This window comes from Orycteropus afer, unplaced genomic scaffold, assembly GCF_000298275.1.
Source record: "Orycteropus afer afer isolate SDZICR_OR568_19922 unplaced genomic scaffold, OryAfe1.0 scaffold00518, whole genome shotgun sequence".
Lineage (NCBI taxonomy): Eukaryota > Metazoa > Chordata > Mammalia > Tubulidentata > Orycteropodidae > Orycteropus > Orycteropus afer.
In genome coordinates, this window is record NW_006922105.1 from 1293829 (window position 1) to 1317755 (window position 23927).

The 23927-nt window shown below is 38.1% G+C and overlaps 1 protein-coding gene across 1 annotated transcript in view; it reads right to left on the reverse strand.

Annotated features, from left to right (window-relative positions):
- SHPRH (SNF2 histone linker PHD RING helicase) overlaps window positions 1-23927 on the reverse strand; it is a 102007-nt gene that overhangs the window by 52137 nt on the left and 25943 nt on the right. The window contains exons 9-14 of the mRNA XM_007955614.2: window positions 20996-21247; window positions 20172-20250; window positions 12998-13161; window positions 12631-12887; window positions 7954-8075; window positions 905-993 (exon numbers count right to left, since the gene is read on the reverse strand). Of these exons, the coding sequence (XP_007953805.1) occupies window positions 905-993; window positions 7954-8075; window positions 12631-12887; window positions 12998-13161; window positions 20172-20250; window positions 20996-21247 (963 nt within the window). The remainder of the gene's footprint in view (window positions 1-904; window positions 994-7953; window positions 8076-12630; window positions 12888-12997; window positions 13162-20171; window positions 20251-20995; window positions 21248-23927) is intronic.

Genomic DNA, 23927 nt, shown 5'->3' on the forward strand with positions numbered 1-23927 from the left:
TGGAGGAAGTGCAACTGAAATGCTCCTTGGAAGCAAGAATGGCCAGACTTTGTCTCACCTATTTTGGTCATGTTGTCAGAAGGGACCATTCCCTGAAGAAGGATGTCATGCTTGGTAGGGTGGAAGGTTGACGAAAGAGGGGGAGGCCTTCAACGAGATGGACTGACACGGTGGCTGCGATGATGGGCTCATGTATAGCAAGGATCATGGAGCTGGCGCAGGGTGGGGCAGTGTTTCATTCTGCTGTGCATGGGGTCACTATGAGTCGGAAATGACTCGACGGCACCTAACAACAAGTTCCCTTATTGAGTATTGTCGTTGTTGTTGTTATGTGCCGTCTTTTTTATTTTGGTTTTAACAATGTGAATAAATATGTTGATATTTATATGCAAAAATGATAAAACTGACGTGTCCTTTGAAATAAAAACACTTTGAGTTATTTTGATGATGCTGGTAAGAGATTTATCTTGTCAACTTTGTGACCAATAATGTCCTGAACAGAAAAACAGTAGTGATTCTAATTTTTAGTTCATATACACATGACCTTATATCCTTATTCAGGAGCTCTGGTGGTACAGTGCCTAAGGCAATTAACTGCTAACCACAAGGTTGGTGGTTCAAAACCACCAACCACTCTGTGGAAGGAAGATGGGGCAATCCACTCCCATAAAGATTTACCACCTTGGAAACCCAATGTGGGTAGCTATGAGTCGGAATCAACTTGAATGCAGTGGACTTGTTTTTTTTCGTTTTATGTCCTTATTAAAACATCCGACTCTCAAGCTTCAGCCTCAGAAATTATGACTCAGTGCATTTTGACCCTTTATTCTCCTAAATATTCAGAAACATCATTTTGTAAAAATTTGTTAATATACATATTTGAAACTGCTTGGTTTTTACTTACTTGGAGTGAATCAGTTTTGAGTTTTCCTTTGTGTTCCTCAGATGAGCGCAACACTTCCCTGTACAGATCTGCTGCCAAGGCAAACTCCCCTGAGGGAGTGAGGGCATGGAAAGGATAAGAGAGTTATGTATTTAGCTCGTAATGACATCTATTTCATATTATGAAAATACATCTACTGTAAATATTGATTACAACTATTTCTTTTTTTACGTAAAGGAATTTCACATGGCATTAATACAATCATCCCAGTAAAATAAACTAATGGTAGTTCCTGTTTTTGTTAATTGCAAGGAACAGAAAACCAATCAAATATATTTACAATGTTGTAAAATTATATTAAAAGATAAACTATGGATGAACTTTTTAGAGAAATAATTTATCTCCTACTGAGGTTAAAAGGGACTGATTGGCCGTTACGACATCTGAAATTACAGACAGATTTAGGGTCAATAGAGGCATTTATTAAGGAACTCTGGTGGCACAATGCCTAAGGCATTTGACTGCTAACCAGAAGGCTGGTGGTTTGAACCCTCCAGGCACTCTGCAGAAGGAAGATCAGGCAATCTATTTCCATAAAGATTTACAGCCTCGGAAACCCAATGGGACGCGACTTGATAGCAGTAAGTTTGGTTTTTTGGTGAGAGGCATTTATCAGCAAATCTTTAAGACTCTGTAGGCAAACTATACTTAATTTGCAGAAAAATAATATATTCTTCTCAGCAGGTGCTGTTCTTCTTGGCATTAGACCAAAATAATTTGTATTTAAAGACTACATTTCAGAACTTAAGAGATTGTTCTTTCTGGTTACACATATCACAATCAGTCTGAGATACATGTTGTTTTCTATTATTTGTAATTAGCAGGTCACTCAGAAATTGGTATTAAAAATATTTAAAAGTATCAATTAAAGCACAGGTTAGCAAACCATGGCTCACCTGACATACATGGCTCTCCACCTGTTTTTGTATGGCCCATAAGCTAACAATCATTTCACATTTTTAAATGGTTACCCCCCCAAAAAAAAAATCAAAAGAAGAAAAATGTTTAGTGATACATGAAATTATATGACATTTCAGCGTCCAAGACTGAAGTTTTATTGGAACCTAGATCCAATAAATGGAACTTGCTCATTTATTGATTGTCTGTGGCTGCTTTTGTAATACAGCAGCAGAGCCAAGTAAACCAAAAACCAAACTCACTGCTAGAGTAGATTCCGACGCATAGCGACCCTTCCTGGGGTTTCTGAGGTGGTATCTCTATGGAAGTAGACTGTCCAACCTTCCTTCCGAGGAGTGGCTGGTGGGTTTGAATCGACAGCCTTCTGGTTAGCAGTCTAATGCCTTAGGCACTACGCCACCAGAGCTCCTGTACAGCCAAGTAGTTGTGACAAAGATCCTATGGCCTAACAATTTACAGGAAGAGTCTGTTGAACCCTGAATCAAAGGAGAGCTGAAGCACGCTTAGTAGCTTAGATAATAGAACCTAACTGACTTGTTGCCTATGGAAAAATCTAGAAATGGTAACTTATAAACACAATTTAAACTGTAACAGTGGCAAAACCATGAAAACAGACACAAAGAAAGGTGCAGGCTTGTTTCAGTGTCAGCTTGCCAAGAAAGTTTTTATTTCCTGATGATTTTATACACTTGCTTTTATGCTGTTGCTTTATACCTAGGTCTAGCAGTTACCTAAAGAAAACATTCTAAACATACATTTTCACAGTGCTTTATAGTCAGCAAATTTCTATTCAATTTCATGAGGGAGATAATTTTCACAGTAAGAAAACCACAACATAATGCAGAAGTTAACACTCAGTATCTTTTGCAGTTTTCTTTAATTTTTAGATCCTCAATTAAAGTTTTCAAAAGATATGTGGATTCTCTTAGTATTTATACTACCATTCAGAGAGGAAAATTCATTTAACTATTCTCTCTTCATAATTCAAAAACAGTTGCCAGGGAACTGCCAGAAATTCAAGCTGGATTCAGAAGAGGACGTGCAATGAGGGCTTTCATTGCTGATGTCAGATGGATCGTGGCTGAAAGCATAGAATACCACAAAGATGTTTACCTGTGTTTTACTGACTATAGAAAGGCATTTGACTGTGTGGATCATAGCAAATTATGGATAACACTGCAAAGAATGAGAATTCTAGAACACTTAATTGTGCTCATGAAGAACCTGTACATACAGTAAGAGGCAGCTGTTCAAATGGGACATGGAGATACTACACGGTTTAAAATCAGGAAAGGTGTGTGTCACGTTGTATCCTTTCACCCTACTTATTCAATCTGTATGCTGAGCCAGTAACCTGAGAAGCAGGACAATACAAAGAAAAACACAGCATCAGGATTGGAGGAAGACCCATTAACAACTTGCAATATGCAGATGACACAACCTTCCTTGCTGAAAGATGACTTGAAGCATTTATTGAAGAAGATCTAAGATTATGGCTTTCAGTATGGATTACACCTCAACATAAAGCAAACAAAAATCCTCAGTACTGGGCCAATAAGCAATTTCACAATAAATGGAGAAAAGATTGAAGTAGTCAGGGATTTCATTTTACCAGATCATGTGTTGTACTGGGCAAATCGTCTGCAAAGGACCTCTCTGAAGTATTAAAGAGCAAGATGTCACTTTGAAGATTAAGGTGCACCTGACAAAACCATGGTATTTTCAATAGCCTCATTTACATGTAAGAACCGGACAATGAACAAGGAAGACCAAAGAAGAACTGATATAGTTGAATTATGGTATTGGTGAAGAATACTTAGTGTAATGTAACCTGCTGGATGAACGAAAAGATCTGTCTTGGAGGAAGTGCAGCCTGAATGCTCATTAGAAGTGACAATGCACAGCTTTGTCTCTCATAGTTTGGTCATGCTGTCAGAAGGGACCAGTCCCTGGAGAAGGATACTATGCTTGGTAGAGGGTCAGCGAAAAAGGGCAGACTCTCAACATGATGGACTGACACTGTGGCTGCAACAACAGGCTCAAACATGACAATGATCGTGAGGATGGTGAAGGACCGGACAGTGCTTCATTCTGTCGTACACAGGGTTGCTATGAGTCAGAACTGACTCCACAGCACCTAACAACAACAGCAACCATTCATAATTACCACCCTTGAAGGGTGTAACAGTGACTAATTTAGAGGATAAGCAGCTGAACTTGAACTACTCCAATATCGTATCTTTTTTTTTTTTTTAAATATGTATTAAAAAAGACATGCTCTCTGAAGGGGTAAAAAACAAACAAACAAAAAAAACACCAAAAATATGCATATTTAATAAGTTATGCTACTTTAAGTCAAATTTGGAAATACTCATTTTTAGCCACTTGATAGCAATGATATTTCCAAGAACACAAATTGTTAGCGATTTGATATTACCAAATTATTTTCTCTCCATAAGTGTCTGCAGAAAGCATAGTATTCAAAAGTGGAATAATATCATGTATTTAATGCTACCATCAACAAGGACCTTAAAGTAAGCATTGTATGGCAAACATATTTGCATATAATTCAGCAAATCATTCTGCATTTGAAATTTAGATTTCTTCACTAGAAGTCTAATCTGAACATTGGAATAAATTCAATTATGTCAGAAAGGGCACATCTTTTATTAAAAGGGTTTGTGGTAGGGATTTTTCTTAACAATGAGCAATAGATGGCAACCACGACAGGCATGCAAAGTACACCAATATGCCTTCTGTCACTCAATTACACACTGACTGTGCTGGGGCCACAGTTTTAGGAAATGAACAATGAATGAGCTTTGGCCCAACCCCCCATCACGTATAATTTCACAGCAGGGAAAAGGGACAATAAATCTGAAAAGAAGACAAGAAAAAAGGGCATGGGAAGAAATTCATTCACTGTCCAAACTCCCGCATCCTAACAACAAAGAAAGAGAAATGCAGTTTTATAAATCGTGATGGGAAAGCTGAAAATTTCATTACTGTGACAATTTATAATCTACTACTCCATTTTAGAAATTTTCAGTGTGAGTTTCAATCTCCTACAGAAAGCATATTGTGAGATTTATAAATGCCTACTCGATAAAAATGCTGATACAGCATAATAAAAAAATTAAATACACAATGTGAAAAGGATACAGGGCAGATTCTGATACTTGTTGGCTGTAATCTTGAAAAAACTAATAAGTCTTTTTAAATTTGAATTTCTTTATGGGGATAATACATCAACAATTGGGCAATTATGAGGGTGAAATAGAATAATACCTATGAATGGTATGTAAAATGTAAAATACTTAGGGAAAAACGATCACTTTTCAGATATGAGGCAGTATTTTAATGACCCCAAAATATTTTAAACAGTACATTAATTATTCATATATTTTCAAGTAAATCTAGGTTAAGCACAGATATTTTTCATTTAAATAGTCAAGTTATTTAGATAGTCTAGAGACTAGATAGTCTCTAGTTTTCAATGGCAGTAATACCCCTCAATTAATTTGGGACTATGAGAAACTGGTACTAGATATAAAACTGATTTCCTAATTTTAGCCTAATGATTTTTATCTCTAATTCTCTACTTAAGAGTCACTTTATTTAGTCTTTCATTATGGATTTAAAGACAATCTGAAATGTTTGTATAGTCACTTAGCAACAGAGATAGCAATGAAGATGACGGACATGAAGGATTATTGGAGAAATGTGAACTTGCCAACACCACTGGCTAAATTGAGTATTTTCTAGGGAATATTCTAGGGAAGATTTGTTCAGAGAAAGTTTCATGTGCTAATATTTGACCAGTTTATCAGGAATACAGCGTAAGATGGTCTTTTCTCCTCTTACTAATACTGGTGATAAAATCTGCATGCTGAGTACAACACGTGGCAGGAATCTGAGGTGTCTTTACAGTACAGAATCAATTACATTTTTCACTTATGTTTCTGCATCATTTTCAATGTACTTCCACTTTCACTTCATACTAAGAACAATACTTTGAGGGAGTCTACGCATATGGTATACCTTTGTTTTATTGATAAGGAAAATGTGGTTCAGAAAATAATATACTCAAGTTCACAGAGCTAGAAGTGTAGCAGGTAAGGGGCCACATCTTTTTGAGTTCTTGTCTAAAGTTCCTTCTAATTATTTTCTGAGAGTCTTTCTAATTAATGACATTACTCAAGTAGCCAGGACAACACCACTTTCTAGTTCTTGCTTCCTTACACTGAGGAGCCAATAACTAAAGACAGTCAACATAGTCTAACAAGGCTTACAACATTTCCTTACATTCTACAGAAAGCACAAATTTCTCTGGGCAACTGAGTTTTTGCAAATGTTATTAAGTACATGAATGTAGTGGTCAATTCTCTCCATGACTCTGTGTACCCAACTAGACTCACAGAGGAGAAGCCTTGGGAAAAGACTGACAGAAGGAACTGGAATTTATTATGAAATGCCTTTCCAGTTTTAACACTATAATGATGTCATAACTCCACAGATTCTGTGAGGAATGAAGAAATATATATGTGTTTGAATATCAAAAATAACCAAAATGTTTAAATATAAATTATTTCACCATTAAAAAATGATACTTATTTATATGATTTGAAGATGTTAGTTAGTCTAGTTAGTTTTAGAAAGATTAAATTCTCTTAATCAGTACTACCAGAGAAGGTTTTTAAAAGCAGCTTTGAATATATCCGATACCTAAACTACTTGAGTAATTTCCTCATTGCTGTAAGAAAGCTCCTTAGAGTCACTTGGTATAAAAGGTAAAATGTCCCCTACTGTCTCCAAATATAATTGCAAATCTTTAATAACAGACTGAAGTAGTTGTTGAAAAGAGTATTTAATGATTCATTAAACTTTAAAGAAAGTGACACTTGATTTCAGATAGTCAGAAAGTTATTAGTCTTGTGAAGAAAGTCTAGAACAAATTTCTGCAGTGGACAGATGGCTCTAACACAGATAGAGGCACTGAGTTAATTCTAAGTTTACAATGAAATAAGCAGAGGTGATGGAAATGGATCTAATGAATAAATGAGGTAACAGAAAGTCAATTTTTTACTTTTCATGGTAACTCCATCAAACACATCTCATTTCATAGGGCACAATTTTTTCTTAGTTCCTAATGTTTGCTAGAGCAAATGGTGTAACCTATAAGATTTTTTGTGCTAATAATAGGAACTTGTCTCCAGTTAGATTTTGCTGGCTGAGAGGACTTTTATAGCTACTTATATAGTTGTTTTTTTTTACAGTCGTTAAAAAACTTTGTTCACTTATTATTGTAAATACTATACTGACCATGATGGAAAAATGAGAAAATATGAAAAAATATTAAAAAGAAAATATACAGCATTCATAATCTACCACAAATAGCATGAGCTAACACGTTTCTTACATTCAATTTCAGGTGAATTTCTCTCTCTCTCTCTCTCTCTCACACACACACATACACAAAACAATATTCTTCATTAAAGTATAAGTGAGATTATTCCACAGTCTTACCACTTACTTTTTAAAACAGTTCTAATGAGATATGGATGCTTACAATAAATTATACAAATTTAAAGTATACAATTTGGTAAAGTATACAGTTTTGATACATGCAGACATCACAATCAAGATCCTGAACATACCCAGCACCTTTAGAAGATGCCCTCCTCCCACCCTGCAGTCCCAGGCAACCTCGGGTCGGCTTTCTGTCACTATATATTAGTTTGCATTTTCTATAGTTTTCAATGTGTTGAAATTTAAACATTCCTCTCTACCTAGACATGGAGGATGTTTTCAATTGTTCACTGTTTCACACTATAACAATTACAAAGCTATTCATATCCTTATATGCCTAGGAAAAACTTCTAGAAGTAGAAATACTTGGTCAAAGCATAGGTAACATTTTAAGGTTTTTGAAATGTTCTGAGTGACTGCTGTCCGTTAAATTGAACCTACATAAGGTACCATCAGTAGTGTGTGAGAGTACCCTTTGGGGGGTATTTTTGATTTCTACTGTAAATAGCCTTGTTCAGCAAGTATTCAGGAGAATCAGAGATGAGCAAGCAGTCACCTTCTACCTTTAATGATGTGGACGCCTGCTAGGCCATTGAGGGCACACACGAGCTGCCGATGTGCTTCTTCACACTCAGTCCCACATTTCTTCTGCAGAGATGTCAGCAGTTCTTCCATTGTCATGGTGCTAGAAGAAAAGACAGACTGTTCAAAACTGGAAAGAAAATCCTGAGTGTTTTTTCAGTGTGTGTACTGTGTCACACAAGACTTTTCCAGGGTCTTTGTGGTATCTTTAGCACCTTCCCTTCACCTTCATTTTAACAACCATCACTGTGAATGCAACTTGTTTTCACTTCTTACTTGTTCTTTCAGCAAGCAACCATCTATGTGATCCCATCATCCTTAAAAGCTTTTCCATTTCAGTCAGTACCGTAGAATGAAACTAGAAAAATCATCCTTAAGTGCAACATGTTATGTATGGGTATTAGAATGTAAGACTGCATTTGAATTTCAACATTACAACTTATTTAATCTCTCGAGACAACATTTTTTTTTTATCTGTGAAGAAATGGATCAGGTCAAATGACCCAACAGCAAAAGGCTAACTCAAACCACTAAGTCAGAAATGGTTTCCTACTTTAAATGTCCATAGCAATTTCTATGTACTTCTTAGGAAATTTATCACATTTATCTATAATCTTGTCATCTCCTTTACTTTTCTGTAACCTGCTTAAGGACAAGGACAAAATCGATTTCCTGTTGGTATCTCTCATAGCACCAGGAAAGGGTGTCAAGCTAATAGCAGGTGCTATGAAAAGGTCAGTTCCAAAGTCATAGTCTGATCCACAAAGAAATTCCTGGGACAACAGAGTAATGTGGAAATAAATGCCTCAGCATTGTCAGAATTAATAATCAAAGAGATATAGTTAGCACAATCATAAAGAAAATATTTAACAGTAAGCACTTAATGACAATGGAAAATATTTAATGGTTCCCCTGATATGGGAACCAAGAAATAACAAAAAATAAAAGAACAAAAACTTCTCACAGTTGGAGTGCAGCAATAAAAATAATGACGATACTACTAATTTTAAAAGAAATGTTCAAAACCATGAAAAAAAAATTGATGATGTGATTTTCCATCACAGATGGGGCTCTGTAACAATAGAAAATCATCACACTGCTAAAAATAACTGACAAATCAGTGACAAGCCTCTGAATGAAACTTTAGTGGTTCTTTAGTTAAAGACTAAATTGTATTTCAAAAATGTATACTGATGGTTAGAAAGTTGGAGGAAAACAGAGTCATATCAATATAATAACAACACTTGATAAACCAAATTTCAAATTTCAAGCCAATATATAGCTAAAAACTTAATGTTTATTATAATCTACAGTTTATGTGATTATTTTGCACATCTCATGAGAGGCTCTAACCAAAAAGAAAGACATCTCACTTTAGGGGGAACAAAGAGAAGATTAAAGTTGCATGATGATGATATATCAGTATGTTTCCTAATCCAATTTCTTCTGATCACGAAGAGTCATTAAAGACAATTTCCTTTTTTTTTCTTTCTTTACTATTGATCTAAATGCACAGATGCCTTGACCCAAGTCTTCTAGGCAGTCTTGGAGCAGATAATTAAAAGAGCCAACAGGATTGTCACAAAAAACTTACTTTAATCAATTCCTAGAAAGAAACACCTCTAACAAGGGCTGTTTGCAGAAAGACGTGAAAGCAGGCCTAACCACACCCTTTACAAGGTCTGCTCACAAGGTTGTCCCCTGGCTGGCATCCAGGAATGTGGATTTGAGGAAGGTTCCCACCATTCCCAGAACTGAGGAGTAGGGCTCATTGTGCTTCAACTGTTTGCACAAACATGGTTTATGTTGAACACCTGAATTCCCTCTGGGAGTGTAGAATTTTGACACAGCCACCAATAAAAACTCTGCCCTGAGTTGCTAATGAGCTTCCCTGGTTGGCAACATTTCACACACACTGTCATAACCCATGCCACTGCTGGTGACATTAAGCGCATCCTATGGGACTCCACAGAAATGGGAAGCTTGAGCCAGGTGTCCCTCAGGCTTTGCTCTGTGCACCTCTTCCCTCTACTGGCTGTGCTTGGTATCCTTCCATCGTAATACATCATAGCTATGAATTTGACTACGTGTTCTCCAAATCGATTACTGAACCTGAGGTGGTGGGGAGATCTCTGAAGCAACGTGTTTCCCCTACTGTCTCCGTAACTTCACTCAGTATCTTAACCAGTGTTTTTCTTCTTCTAATGTATTTGTTCGGAGCTCTGGTGGCGTACTGCCTAAAGCACTTGACTGCTAACCAGAAAGCTGGAGGTTCAAACCCACCAGCCACTCCTCGGAAGAAGGCTGGACAATCTACTTCCGTATGATACTGCCTTGGAAACCCAAGAAGGGGTCACTATGAGTCGTCCATGGCAGTGAGTTTGGTTTTTTTGGTTTGGAATGTATTTGTTAAGCCATTCTTTTCTAGAAATACTGCTTCTAAAAACAGTAGTTTAAGTTTAGGCTGTTCCTACTGCATTTCACAAGTATATCAAATAGTTTAACTGTCCAGGTTACTTAGTATTTTTCTAGGGAAAAAAGGCCAGAATTAGACAAATTTCTGTTTCTGGTCTATTTCACTCCCATTCTAACTTCTCTGTAACCCGGGAGCGAAATGCTACTGCATGACGATGATACTGTGCCTACCTCTTCCCTGCTGCATCCGGCAGATGCAGCAGAATGACAGTCAAAACATTAACATCATTCCTGGTCATTCACTGTGTTCTGAAAGTATTACTAAAAAATTATCACAGTAGAAAACACCATGGGCTAAGGAATGGGTCCAGAAGAGAGAAATACATACACAATAACATCACATACAGAAGAGAAACCATACAGCACATTGGTTAAGTATGTTTAGTCAAATACCATCCATGGAATTAGAGATACACGGGTTTGAGATCAGGCTCTGCCACCTTCAGTGTGGTCCTGAACAAGTTCACTAACCTCCACAAGCCTCAATTTTCTCAACTGTAAATGGAGATAATGATTGCACAACTGGAAGTTTTTCAGGATTAAATGAGTTAATGTGTATAACATGCTTACCCCAGTGCCTGGCACATTAGCTAGAATTCACTGTGTGCATACTAATATTACAGTGAATACGGGTAGTCCCCAACTTAGGACAGGGTTCTGGTCCAACAACAACTCTGCTGTAAGTTGGTTCTGATGAAGTCCAACATCTCATTTTTTTTTTTTAAGTTTTCATTATTACTGGCTTATATTATCAGTATCTTTATACATATGACCTTTTTTATTAGTCTTTGAAGGTTAGAAACATTATGTCTGAGAATAACATCAGCAAATGACACACTGCAACACTGTATGTAGGACATATTACTAACCATAAGATATACAAAAAAAACCACCCACCATTAGTCATAAGTCACCATTTCATCATAACTCAAATACATCGTAAATTGGGGACCACCTGCAGATTAGTTTAGGACTGAAGCTTACTCCTACGGTTTCACATGTCTTCTGTTCAGCAGAGGAGAGTCTAATATTTTTAAGTATGCTGGGAAGCAATAACAGAGTTCTGGTGGCATAGTACCTAAGGCATTTGACTGATAACCAGAAGGCTGGAGGTTCAAACCCACCAGTCACTCCTGGGAAAGAAGGTTGGGCAATCTACACCTGTAGAGATACTGCCTTGGAAACCCAAGTAGCTGTCGCTATGAGTCAGAACTAACTCAATGGCAATACTTTTTTTTTTTTTTTTTTGGGGGAAGTAACACTGTAAAAAAGTTCCTCTGAGGAGGGGAATAGAAAAGTAAAAGAAAATCCACATGTCCTTCATATTAATTACATAATGATAACTGTCAAATGCCCATTTGGTCCCAGAACAGAAAATGAAAATGTCCTGATTTATGAAGTGCATTGAGCGTACTATGGTATATTTTTAAGGATTCTTCTAAGCAGAAATGCCACATTTCTGACATAAGAGGATCAGCCATAGCAAATAAATAAATTATTCACGGGAATGCACTAAGACCTTAGTCAAACAACATTCATTTTCGTTCATAAGAATGACGATGGCATTCCTATGCTACAGAATTTGTCAATGTTTTCAGTTTTTTTTTTTGCTCTAAGTGTTGAAAAAATGGAATCTGATAAAATAGACTAGACAAGTATGAGCAATGTGACAGATAAAAAGCAGCTGATTTTTATCAGCTGCTTTTTATCAACTAATTAAGTGTTAAGCATGAATGATAGTTCTAACTTACTGATAAAAATAATCCAGTGCAACTTCTAAAAGGACTGGTAGATATCCACTAATTTAAAAAATTTCTAAGAAAACAACTTCTTAACTACTACTTGATTTTTCACTAAATGGAAAAATAAAAAAAAGCTTTCCAAAGTCCTTGCATATCTATGATAGTCTGTTTATCAAAGTAATCCCAGTTTTACAGTAAGAGAAAGGTTACCTGCCTACTCAATCTGTAACTCAGATCCTTTATACAGCCCAGAGGCAATTCCATACAACAACCAGATGTCAACACTACTCAAATACACAGACAGTCCAAGGGTAATTATGCTTTGGTATTAAGAACTTGGGAACAATACTTGTACTTTTAGTTGGTTAGGAGACTGATGGCTTAAATATTGTCATTATTACTTTATTATTAATTATGCTATAGAGAAATTGATAGAAGAACCTTTTCTGGAGTGGTAAGAACTCCCCACGAACTGCCTGTGGGTGGCAGCAGGCCTGCCTGAGCCTCAGCAGTGGATACAGGATAGAGGTGACTGTCCGTCTGTCCAGGCTGCTGAGCTTCAGAGCCCAGTCGGAAATCTTCCTGAGCTTTGCCACTGCATCCTGGCAGCACACCTCGTGCTGGCGGTGATAGAAATGTCTCTCCACTGGAGAAAAGTGGAGCCAGTGTATTTCTTCCGTCTGAGGTGGTATCTGGATCTGCAGAGAGGAAAACAACATGCTTTCACCTGAAAATACAGCTTTCCACCCCAACTCTGCTGCTCTTTGTCTTATAATATCCTTAATAAATGAAAAATTATCTTACTGACTTGGTCAATCACATCTTTCTTTGCAGACCTCCACAGTATCTTGGCGATGAAGCTGTAGAGGGGCTGTGGGTTCTTCTTGCAGTAAGGGCGATAGAGAAGTCGAACCCACCAGTGTCGGACACAGTAAGGTTCAAAACCAAGAAAGACCACTAACCCAAACAGATCTGAAAAGGAAAACAAAACAAAACACATCAGGAATTGCTGTTTCTCAAAAGGACCAATACTGTATGATCCCCACTCACTTACACACACATGGCCGTCAAGTCAACTCAGACTTACAACAACTCTATAGGACACAGTAGAACTGCTCGTAGGATTTCCAAGGCTATAAAACTTTACAGAAGCAGATCGCCACATCTTTCTCCCATAGAGTAGCTGGTGGTTTGCACTGTCAACCTTTTGGTTAGCAGCTGAGTACTTTTAACTACTGAGTCACCAGGGCTCCTTTGTATGATCCTACTTACGGGAAATCCCTACAACAGGCAAATGCCCAGAGATTAAGCTGTGTTAGTGGCTACCGGAAGGCTGTGGGTGGGGAAGCAGGGAAGCACCCCTTCTGGAGCACTGAGCTTCTGTTAGGGGATGACAGAATTTGAGAATGATGGTTGCACAACACAGTGAAGGTAATTAGTGCCACTGCCTTGTTCACAGAAAAATGGTCGATATGACAAATGTTTCATGATATGTACTTCACCACCACACACACACACACACACACACACAAATAGCTGCTTCTGTATTTCTTCACAGCCAGTTTGAATATTCTCTTTCACAGACATTACACATCACACAGTACTTTCCATGAATTAAATGCAGACTGTACAGGCTCTTGAATCTGAAATTCAATTCTAATTCAACTTACTTTACTAATCATTTGCTTTGTTCTAAGTTCTGTGTTAAGGAGTTCTGGTGGCACAGTGCCTAAGGCATCTGACTGCTACCCAGAAAGTTGATGGTTCAAACTCACCTCCTGCTCTGCAGAAGGGAGACTGGGCAATCTACTTCTCTAAAGATTTACTGCCTTGGAAACCCAACGGGGTCTCCATGAGTTGGAATCCACTTGATGGTAGTGGGTTTGGTTTGGTTTAAGTTCTGTGTTAAGTTCTAGAATGTTAGAAAGTTTATAAAATTACACAAAACTTAGATTTAACTCAAGTCTAAAATTTCCAGCAGAGTTAAAACCAGACAACTACTTAAATTATGTCTGATCAAGAGATCTGTAAGAAGTACCGAGCTCTAAATCTAACAAATACAAGGCCTACTGGAGGGGTGGGTGGTGGTGGGAGGGGCTCTAAGCACACAGGGAATGTGGAGAGCAGTCTCTAATCCAATACTCTTGGTACTCTTAGATCTAGTAAATCCACTTCCAGGAAGAAAGCCTAAGGCAATAATCAAAAATACACTCAAAGTTTCTATCATACAGTGATGTCCACAGCAAAAATATAAAGCATAAAATGCATCAAATAGGAGTAATAAGTAAATTACAGTAGTTCCATAAAATAAAACTATATTTCTTTACTGAATATTTAAACATATGGAAAACCGCTCAGGATACAATGTTAAGTAGGAAAAATGGAACATAAATTATGCATGTGAGCTCAAATACATAAACATATGCATAGAAGAGACCAGAAGAGTGGTTATATCTTCAAACGACGAGTATGGCTCAATGTTAATTTTTTGATCATTTCCTGTATTGTTGAAAATTTTCACAATGGGCATATAGTCCCTTTAGAAGCAATCAAAAAAAAAAAAAAAAAAATGCCATGACCCTATCTATCACATTTATTCCAAAGATGACAACAAATATGTAGGTTGAGTGAAGTTATTCTGATGGTTCCTGGGAGTAAGGCAACATCATAAACTACTACATCGTTGCCCACATGCAGAGATCTGCATAGTCACATCTCCAGCTCAAATCAATCCAACTGCTTACATGCTATCACTTCTCTGCGGTACCAAAGACACCTATGCAAAACCAAACCCATAATCTTTTTGAAGAAACATACTTCTCTTATTCAATGTGAGCAGTATCACCATCCATGAAGTCATGGAACTCAGAAATCAACACCAAACCTTATTAATTTTTCTTGATCTTTCACATTTACTTACTTTTTAAAATTTCCTCAGGATTCTTAGTCCACATCTCTTGTACCAAAGTACCAGCATCACTTGCCTGAATTACTGATATAGTAGCCAATCAACTGACAACCTAATATCCACTCAACTGTCTTTCCAACCATTTTCTATGCTGAAACTAGACTGATCTTTTAAATGCAAATCAAATCATGAGCTCTCACTCCCCACCCCCATGCCCAATTTGTTTAAATCATTTCAATAGTTCCCACTGTTCTTTTTTATTTTTATTTTATTTTTTATTATTTTTTCTATACCTTCTTTTTATTGATTGTGATTTGGGTGAAGATTTACAGAGCAAATTCACTTTCCATACAGCAGTTCACATATACTTTGTCTCATGTCATTGACCCCAGTTTACCACAATGCAACAGCTCCCCTCCTACTTCCTCCCCATAGTTACCTCTTCCCAGTGTCCATCCCTCCATACTCTCCTGCCCCCTGAGCTATCTCCCTGTGCATAAGCAGCCCTTCCTTCTCCCACGATTGTTCTCTCCAGGGTGTGTGTCTACTTGAGGTAAATGTTTAACTCATATGCCTGTACTTTGTTTGGCTGGAAACCACAGGTGTGGGTTCAATTCCAGACCTGAAGGGCAGCTAGGGGCCATAGTCTCAGTAGTTCCACCAGGCTCTATTGGACCAGCAAACCTAGTCCTCACCTTTTTTTTTTTTTTCTTCCCCCTCCAAATGATTTTGAGTTTTGTTCCACATGTTCTCCCTCTCTATCCAGGATCTCCTACATCCCTTCCAAGTGGATGACAGTGGTAGCCGGTTCCCACTGTTCTTAAAAAAACAAACAAACCCAAATTATCATGGCCTACATCATCTTCCACGGTCCCATATTCACTCATCTGTTCAGTCTCTCAAAGCACCATGCTCCCCCTAAGCTCTAGGCACTGTAGCTACATTGGTACTCTTTCAGTCTCCTCCTGCCATACAATCTTTACATTTTCTGTTTCTTTTCTCCCTCTTTATCTAGCTCATGCTAATGGTTCAGACCTCAGTTCAGCTGTCACTTGCTTCTGCATCTAGGTTAAGTCCCTCCATTATGTGATCTCATGTTGCTGTTGTTAGGTGCTGTCAAGTCAGCTCTGACTCACAGCGACCCTATGCACAACAGAACAAAACACAGCCTGGTCCTGTGCCAGCCTCACAATCCTTGCTATACGTGAGCCCATCACTGCAGCCACTGTGTCACTCCAACTCATTGAGGGCCTTTCCTTTCTTCACCAACCTTCCACTTTATCAAGCATGATATGCTTCTCCAGGGAATGGTCCCTTCTGACAACATGAGCAAAGTAGGTGAGACAAAGTCTGGCCATTCTCACTTCTAAGGATCTATATGATCTCATAGAGCCAGATATCTTTTTTTTCTTCATTTTTATTGTGATTTGGATACAAGTTCACAGAGCAAATTCACTTAACATAATACAGCAGCTCATATACACTGTATCATGACATTGACTGCAATTTCCCACAATGCAACAGCTCCCCTCTCTGCATAGTTACCTCTTTCCTGTGTCCTTTAAACTCACTGCTGTCAAGTCAGATCCAACTCATAACGACCCCTCCTTGGGTTTCTGAAGCAATATCACTACAGAAGTAGATTGCCCAATCTTCCTTCCCAGGAGTAGCTGGTGGGTTTGAACCACCAGCCTCCTGGTAACAGTCAAATGTCTTAGGCATTACGTCACCAGAGCTCCCACGGCAATCTATTTCCGCAGTGATACTGCCTCAGAAACCCAAGGAGGGGTCGCTATGAATCGGATCCGACTTGATGGCAGTGAATTTTTAAGTTCTGTGTCCTTCCCTCCCATGCACTCCTGCCTCCTGAGCTGTCTCCCTCTGCATACACAGACCTTCGGTTCTCCATGATTGATCTCTCCAATGAGTGTACCTACGTAATGTAAATGTTCAGCTCATATGCCTCTCTTTCGTTTGGCTGGAAGCCACAGGAGTGAGTTCAATTCCAGAACCAGGTATCTTTTTATGAAACCTATGATACTTAGAATTTTATATTTTTCTGTAACATTTATCTGTGAAAAGTTATCTTGAATGTAATGTTACACACTTCTAAAACCAAACCAAACCAAACCAACTCACTGTGATTGTGTCAATTCTGACTCATAACAAACCCAACTGGGCTTCCAAGGCTGTAAATCTTTACAGAAGCAGACCACTTCATCTTCTCCGGACTGGCTGGTGGGTCAAAGCACCAATCTTTGGTTAGCAGCCAAATGCCTTAACCACTACACCATCAGAGCTCCTTATATATGTATCTAAGTAGTTAATAATATATTTTCTCTAGGCTATAAGTTCTGTAAAGTCAGGAATCTTTATCTATTTTTGCTTACATTCTCACAAAGAATAAAGAACCAATAAAGAAGCCACAAAAGACTTGAGTTATATAAATCAACATGTTAAATGAAATGAAAATAAGTATGTAGATAAGTAATAAGGACAAAAGTAGCTACAGTCGAAGGAACTTCCATTAATTGAATTATGTTTAATGCGTGCTAAATGTTTAGATTTCATTTCCCTTGGATCCACATTCAACATCCACGGAAGCAGCAGTCTAGAGATCAGATGTTGTATTGCACTGGGAAAATCTGTTGCAAAAGACCTCCTTAAAGCATTAAAGGGCAAAGATATCACTTTGAAGACTAAGATATGCCTGAACCAAGCCAATCATCTCATATACATGTGAAAGCTGGACAATGAATAAAGAAGAGTGAAGAAGAATTGATGCTTTTGAGTGTGGTGCTGGTGAAGAATTCTGAAAGTACCATGGACTGCCAGAAGAACTAACAAATATGTCCTGGAAGAGGTGGAGCCAGAATGCTCCCTAGAAGTGAAAGTGGCCACATTTCATCTCATCTACTTTGGTCATGTTATCAGAAGAGACCAATTCCTGGAGAAGGGTATCACTCATGGTGAAGTAAAGGGTCAGAGAGAAAGGAGAAGACCCCAACAAGATGGACTGACACAGTGGCTGCGACTATGGGCTCAAGTATGACATGGATTGTGAGGATGGTTCAGGACCAGGTGTTGTTTTGTTCTGTCATATACAGGGTCACTATGAGTAGAATGAGGGGCTCTGGTAGCACAGGGCCTAAGGCATTTGACTGCTAACCAGAAGGCTGGTGGTTCAAACCCACCAGCAGCTCCGTGGAAGGAAGATGTGACAATCTACTTCTTTAAAGATTTATTGCCTCAGGAACCCAATGGAGGTCATTATGAGTTGGAACTGACTCGATGACAGTGACTTTTTTTTTTTTTTTTTTTTAGTTTTGAGTTTTCATGAGTCAGAATGGACTGGATGGCATCTAACAACAACAACAAATGTTTTGCATATTTTAGTATAATTAATCCTTAAAACATTTTATTTTACAAAGAAGAAAGATCAGATTTTGAAAGTTTAAATAATTTATTTATGGACATACTACTAAAAAATAAGTCAGGATCTAAATCCAGGTTCACATATCACCCACAGTCAATGTTTTTTATATTCTACAAACAAGCACATCATATAGACAAGGAACAGAGAGGAGAGAAGGGGTAATTGGGCAGAGTTCTTGCTTATTTGACTTGCTACGTAGACTGATGTAATTTCAGCCTGCTTGCAGAAACATATTAAAGGCCTGGCAAATTATAGATGAAAACACTTTTGCCTCATTTTCTTGCCCAATATGTACCCAACATGGGACTGACGTGATCTCTGGATTTATTGCCAATGAACAAATTATCCAATCTGATTTCTCTCTTTTAGTCTATCTAGCATAGTGGTTCTCAATGGGGGTAGGCATGTTAGAGTATGATTCCCCTCCCCCCAGGAGATATTTGGATATGCCGGAAGATATTTTTGGTTATTATAACTGGCACCTAGAGGTTATAGGCTAATGATGCTGGAAAACATTCTAAATTTATAGGACAGCTCATCCCAACAGAGAATTATCTGGCCCAAAATGTCAATAGGGTCAAGATTGAGAAACCATGGTCTAGGGGAAAAAAAAAAAACAAAAAAAAAACACCATGAGATTTCCACTGAGTATAGTTAAGTCACAACAGGAAAACATTCCACTGCAACAACTGGGGGATGAGGGGAGAAACACTGCACATGATAACATCAGAGTGTTATGGAAGCAAAGAGGAAAGAGAATCTAAATTTCTAGAAGTTTGGACACTCCTGTCTTGAATGGGTTGGAGTCATGCAGAACTTGTTAGAAGTGATCACCTTGACTGTAGCAACAGTTTCGCAGATATACCTGTGTGTCAGAACTTTTCAAAGTTTACACTTTAAATATTTACAGCTTCACTATGTCATTTATACCACAATAAAACTGTTTTATAAAAAACAGCTCAAGAAAAAAATTTGTTCAGTGTTGACAAGTACTCAAAACACCTGTCAACATTTCCCACATCCCAAAACACCTATCTAAACAATTACTGCATATTCTCTCAACGTTACAATGAGTAAAAAGGCACACCAACGGTCCATTCTTTCCCTGCTGTACTTTCTCAGTCAACTTCTGAACTGTTAACACCTAAATATTTAAAATTTTGACAGTTTCCAAATCTGAAAGCAGACCACTAAATGTGGCCTTTTAATGAGCCTGACAGTGAAATCATGGCTCTATTATTTATGGATACAGCCCATGAAAATTATGGTCTGTTTTTATAGAATGGTTAACTGAAATTAATTTTCTTTTCCTTCCTCCCTCCCTCTATTAGTTTTTCCTCTTTTCTACCTATCACTTTACAACTCTGGCTTCAATTCAGACCTGTATCTAAACTGTTTAGGCAGATGCAATAATTGTTCAACAGAACAAACAGGATCACTCACTTTTAACCTGTCCTCACATACAAACAAAAAATCATCTGATTTTCAGTTAGAAAGATACATGCTTGAAACTATTAGGAGCCAACTGTAAATACATGTATAGTTAATAAACCACTACAATAGAATTTCAGGAATACTTTTACTCAGAATAATTAAGCTTTCCAAATACATGCAATATTTGAGGAAACCATGTATTACCTTCCAGTCCTCTCTGCACTGGAGTACCACTGATGCACCACCGATTAATCCCACTCAAACGCTGAGCCATTTCTGCAGCCTGATGAAACAAGTAAAAGAGAAATTAAAAAAAGAAAAAAAGACACAGGAAGAATGCAAATGTTTGCTCATGAAAACCTACACTTCAGTTCAGAGGCACCTACTCTCAATAGTTATCACATTCCATATTTAATGTCATATTCAATAGGCCATCTTCTAGTATAGTGGTTCTCATTAGCTAGAGGCTGTTGTGTACTCCCTGAAGAGGAGGGGTAGTTCAAGCCTGTGTAGACCAAAAACATGCAAAAATGACTGATCCATTCCCTAGACCACTCTTCCCTTAGATGTGAACTACAAGATTAAAAATTTGATTTAGGTTACATACTGGTCAAAACATGACAAAGAAGGCTGAATCAAAATTGCATTCTCTAAAGCAGCATTTTCTCTTACTATTTGGTCTAAGTCAACTTTGGCCAAAGCTATCAGAGCCTACATGATGAGGTATCCAGTTCTCAGAAAGTCTCTAAACAGTTTACTTTGGTCTACAACACATGTAAAGGGACATCTTCTTTAAATACATATGGCATTACATATAGAACAAACACTGACAGAGTAGTCAAATAATTCCAGTGGGTAATATAGTTAATGTTGAAAGGGAAAAACAAATGTAGAATGTTTAACAGCAAACTTCTGATCAGTATCAATGCCGTGTGAAACTACACTAAAGAAACAAATTTTCTAAGGACATTTTCCCCTAGTCCTTTTCCCTTTTTCCTTCCCTCAGTAGGTTTTCGAGAAAGTCTCACTTTTACAGCAGGGCATTCAACCATCTGAGCTTCATCAAGACAGATCCTCCACCACTCCACAGCCACCAGGGGGCTGGGGATGGCCATATAGCGCTTCTGGTTCCGTAGGCGACGCCCATCCTCACTGTTGCTATGTGGGATATCTACATAGTTTAGTTCTGAACGAAGGACATCATAGGTAATGATAACTATGTCTTGTTCTGCCAGAAAGTGAGGCTGTAAGAAACCATGCTTCTTCACACCTTGATATACCTGGAAAGAATCAGTGGAGACAGAGTTATTGCAAAAATGTTCATAAAAGATAGATGAAATATTCATTCAAGACAGTTACCGAGCCCTTTCCATTTGCTTAGGACCAGCCCAGGCTATAAACCACATACCACACCCATCTAGAGAAAGATGCATATTGGTACAGAAGACCAAGAGCACAAGCAGTGGGAAAGAACTTCTAACAGAAGTGAATGTCAGAGCATCACCACCTGTCATTACTGTAGGGAAATGACTGATTCTGTGGCTGAGAAGGTAAATTCAGAGAGGACTTGAAACTTAAGGTACCTCTGGAAGAATACTTAGGAGTTGTCAAAGGTAGAGAAATGGGGAAAAGAACTTCTCAGCAGTTCATGTAAACAGCATTTGCAAAACCACAATGGTATGAAAATGCAGAGCAACAAGAGCTATCATTCACCGAATGAATGTCTTTCAAGTTTCAGATTCTGTGCTAAGAATTATCTCTAATCTTCAAGAACAAATCTGTTAACAGGCGTTCTTATTCTCCTTTGACACATCAGAAACATAAAGTGACTTGTTCAGAAGGGGCAGAGACGAGATTACCCCAAATTTGCTGACACTACAGAACAGAGCTCCTCAAGAGTAAAGATTAACACCGATCCTTCATGCCTCTGATCGATCCTTCATGCCTCTGATCGTGCTTTGATAGTACAGAAAACTTCAACAATGTTTGTGTGGGAAGAAGGGAAAGCAAAACAGGGAAGAATACTGCTACTGCAAACACTAACACTGACTGTTTACTATGTGCCAGCACTCTGTCATACTGTAACATCTCCACAAGCCTTGTGAGCAGATACTATTTTCAGTTTAGCAAAGTCCCTGGCACATAATGGATGCTTGGTTAGTACTTGCGGAATAAGTGCGTTCTTATTTTATAGATGAAGTAACAGAGGTGTCAGAGGATGATTCTGGAGCTAAGTGTGACAAATCCGAGAAGGAGCTACTGTTACACAATGTTGCCTTAGGATTGTACCTCTGAGAGAATAAGTGCTTATGCAAAACTTTTCTATTTGCATGATCAAAGATATTGTAAAAGTTCTCAGAGGTACGGAACAGGCATGTTCAGTGACCACTGAGAAGTTCAGTGTGTCTTAAGTATGGGGTCCTTTTTGTGAAAATATAAGGAAGGTTGAGGCCATACTGCAAACATACTTAGATACTATGCCAAAAACATGGGCTGTATTCTGATCACAGAAAGAGGCCTGCAAGGGTGTTAAAACAAGGACAAGGGAATGGACACAATTAGGTCTGTGGTGAGAAAGCATCTTGGTGTGGAGGGGAGGAGTGGGGACACAGAAATGAAGGGAGAAGAGAGCTTAGGACCAGGGTCTGAGAAACTCGTACACTGAAATGCAATAAGGGATGAGGCAAAGAGGATAAAGGATCCAGAAAAGAAATTAAAGTCAAGAAGGCAAAACACTAGAGAACCAGGGAGGGCATTCTGTTACTCAACTCTGAAGTGGCCCCCCCAGATATTTCCACTCAAAAGTGCTTTAACTTCTAACCCTCTGAAGTCAGAAAAGAACAACAGTCTATGTAATTTTTCATTCTCAATTTATCTTTCAAACTCTGATTTAATAGTATGGTCTCATTTCATTCATTTTTAGACAAACAGGAAAGCAATAAAAACTATAAAAAATCATGAAGAAGCAAAAATTTGTATTTTCTGATCCCTCCATACTCAGTATTTACAAATGTGGCTTTGGTGATAAAAATGACTAGAGATCACACAACAGAATTTTCTAAGACCAACTACTTATTCATTGCAAATACCTTTTTCAACATCATTAATAGTGACTATATATGTGAACCTCATCAGATATAATACACAGAAATTAAACAGACTATACCTGTGGAAAGAGATGGTGGAAAAGCTCAATATGATCAATCAAAACAAGGCCAGGAGCTGACTGTCAAACAGACCATTAATTGCTAACATCCAAGTTTAACTTGAAGCTGAAGAAAATTAAAACTAGTCCACAAGAGCCAAAATACAACCTTGATTATATCTCACCTGAATTTAGAGACCATCTGAAGAACAGATTTGATGTACTGAACACCAATGACCAAAGACCAAATGAGTTGTGGGATGACATCAAAAACAGCGTAAAACATGGAAGCAATTAGTCCATGATACTGGTGGACCATGAGAACCTCAGCCGACATGAGCCTGAGACCAGAAGAACTGGATGATGCCTGGCTACCTACCACTGCCACCATCTGGAAAAGGAACCATGCAGGAGATTCTGGATAGAGTGGGAGGAAGATGTGAAACAAACCTTAAAATTATAAAAAAGACCAGGCTTACTTGTCTGACAGAGACTGGTGAAACTCCTGAGACTATGGCCCCTGGCCACCCTTTGGGCCTAGAACTGAACTCACTTCTGTGGCTTCCAGCCAAACAATAGACAGGTATATATGAGGTAAACATTTATACCAGGTAGGTACACCCCTTAGAACAATCAACCATGTGAGACCAGAGGGCAGTATTTTCACAGGGAGATACCTCAGGGGGCAGGAATGAATAGGAAAGGACACAGGAAAAAGGTAACCAGGGGGAGGAAGTGGGAAAAGAACTGTTACATTATGGGGATTGCAATCAATATCATGAAACAAAAGATGTATGAACTGTTGTACTGAAAAT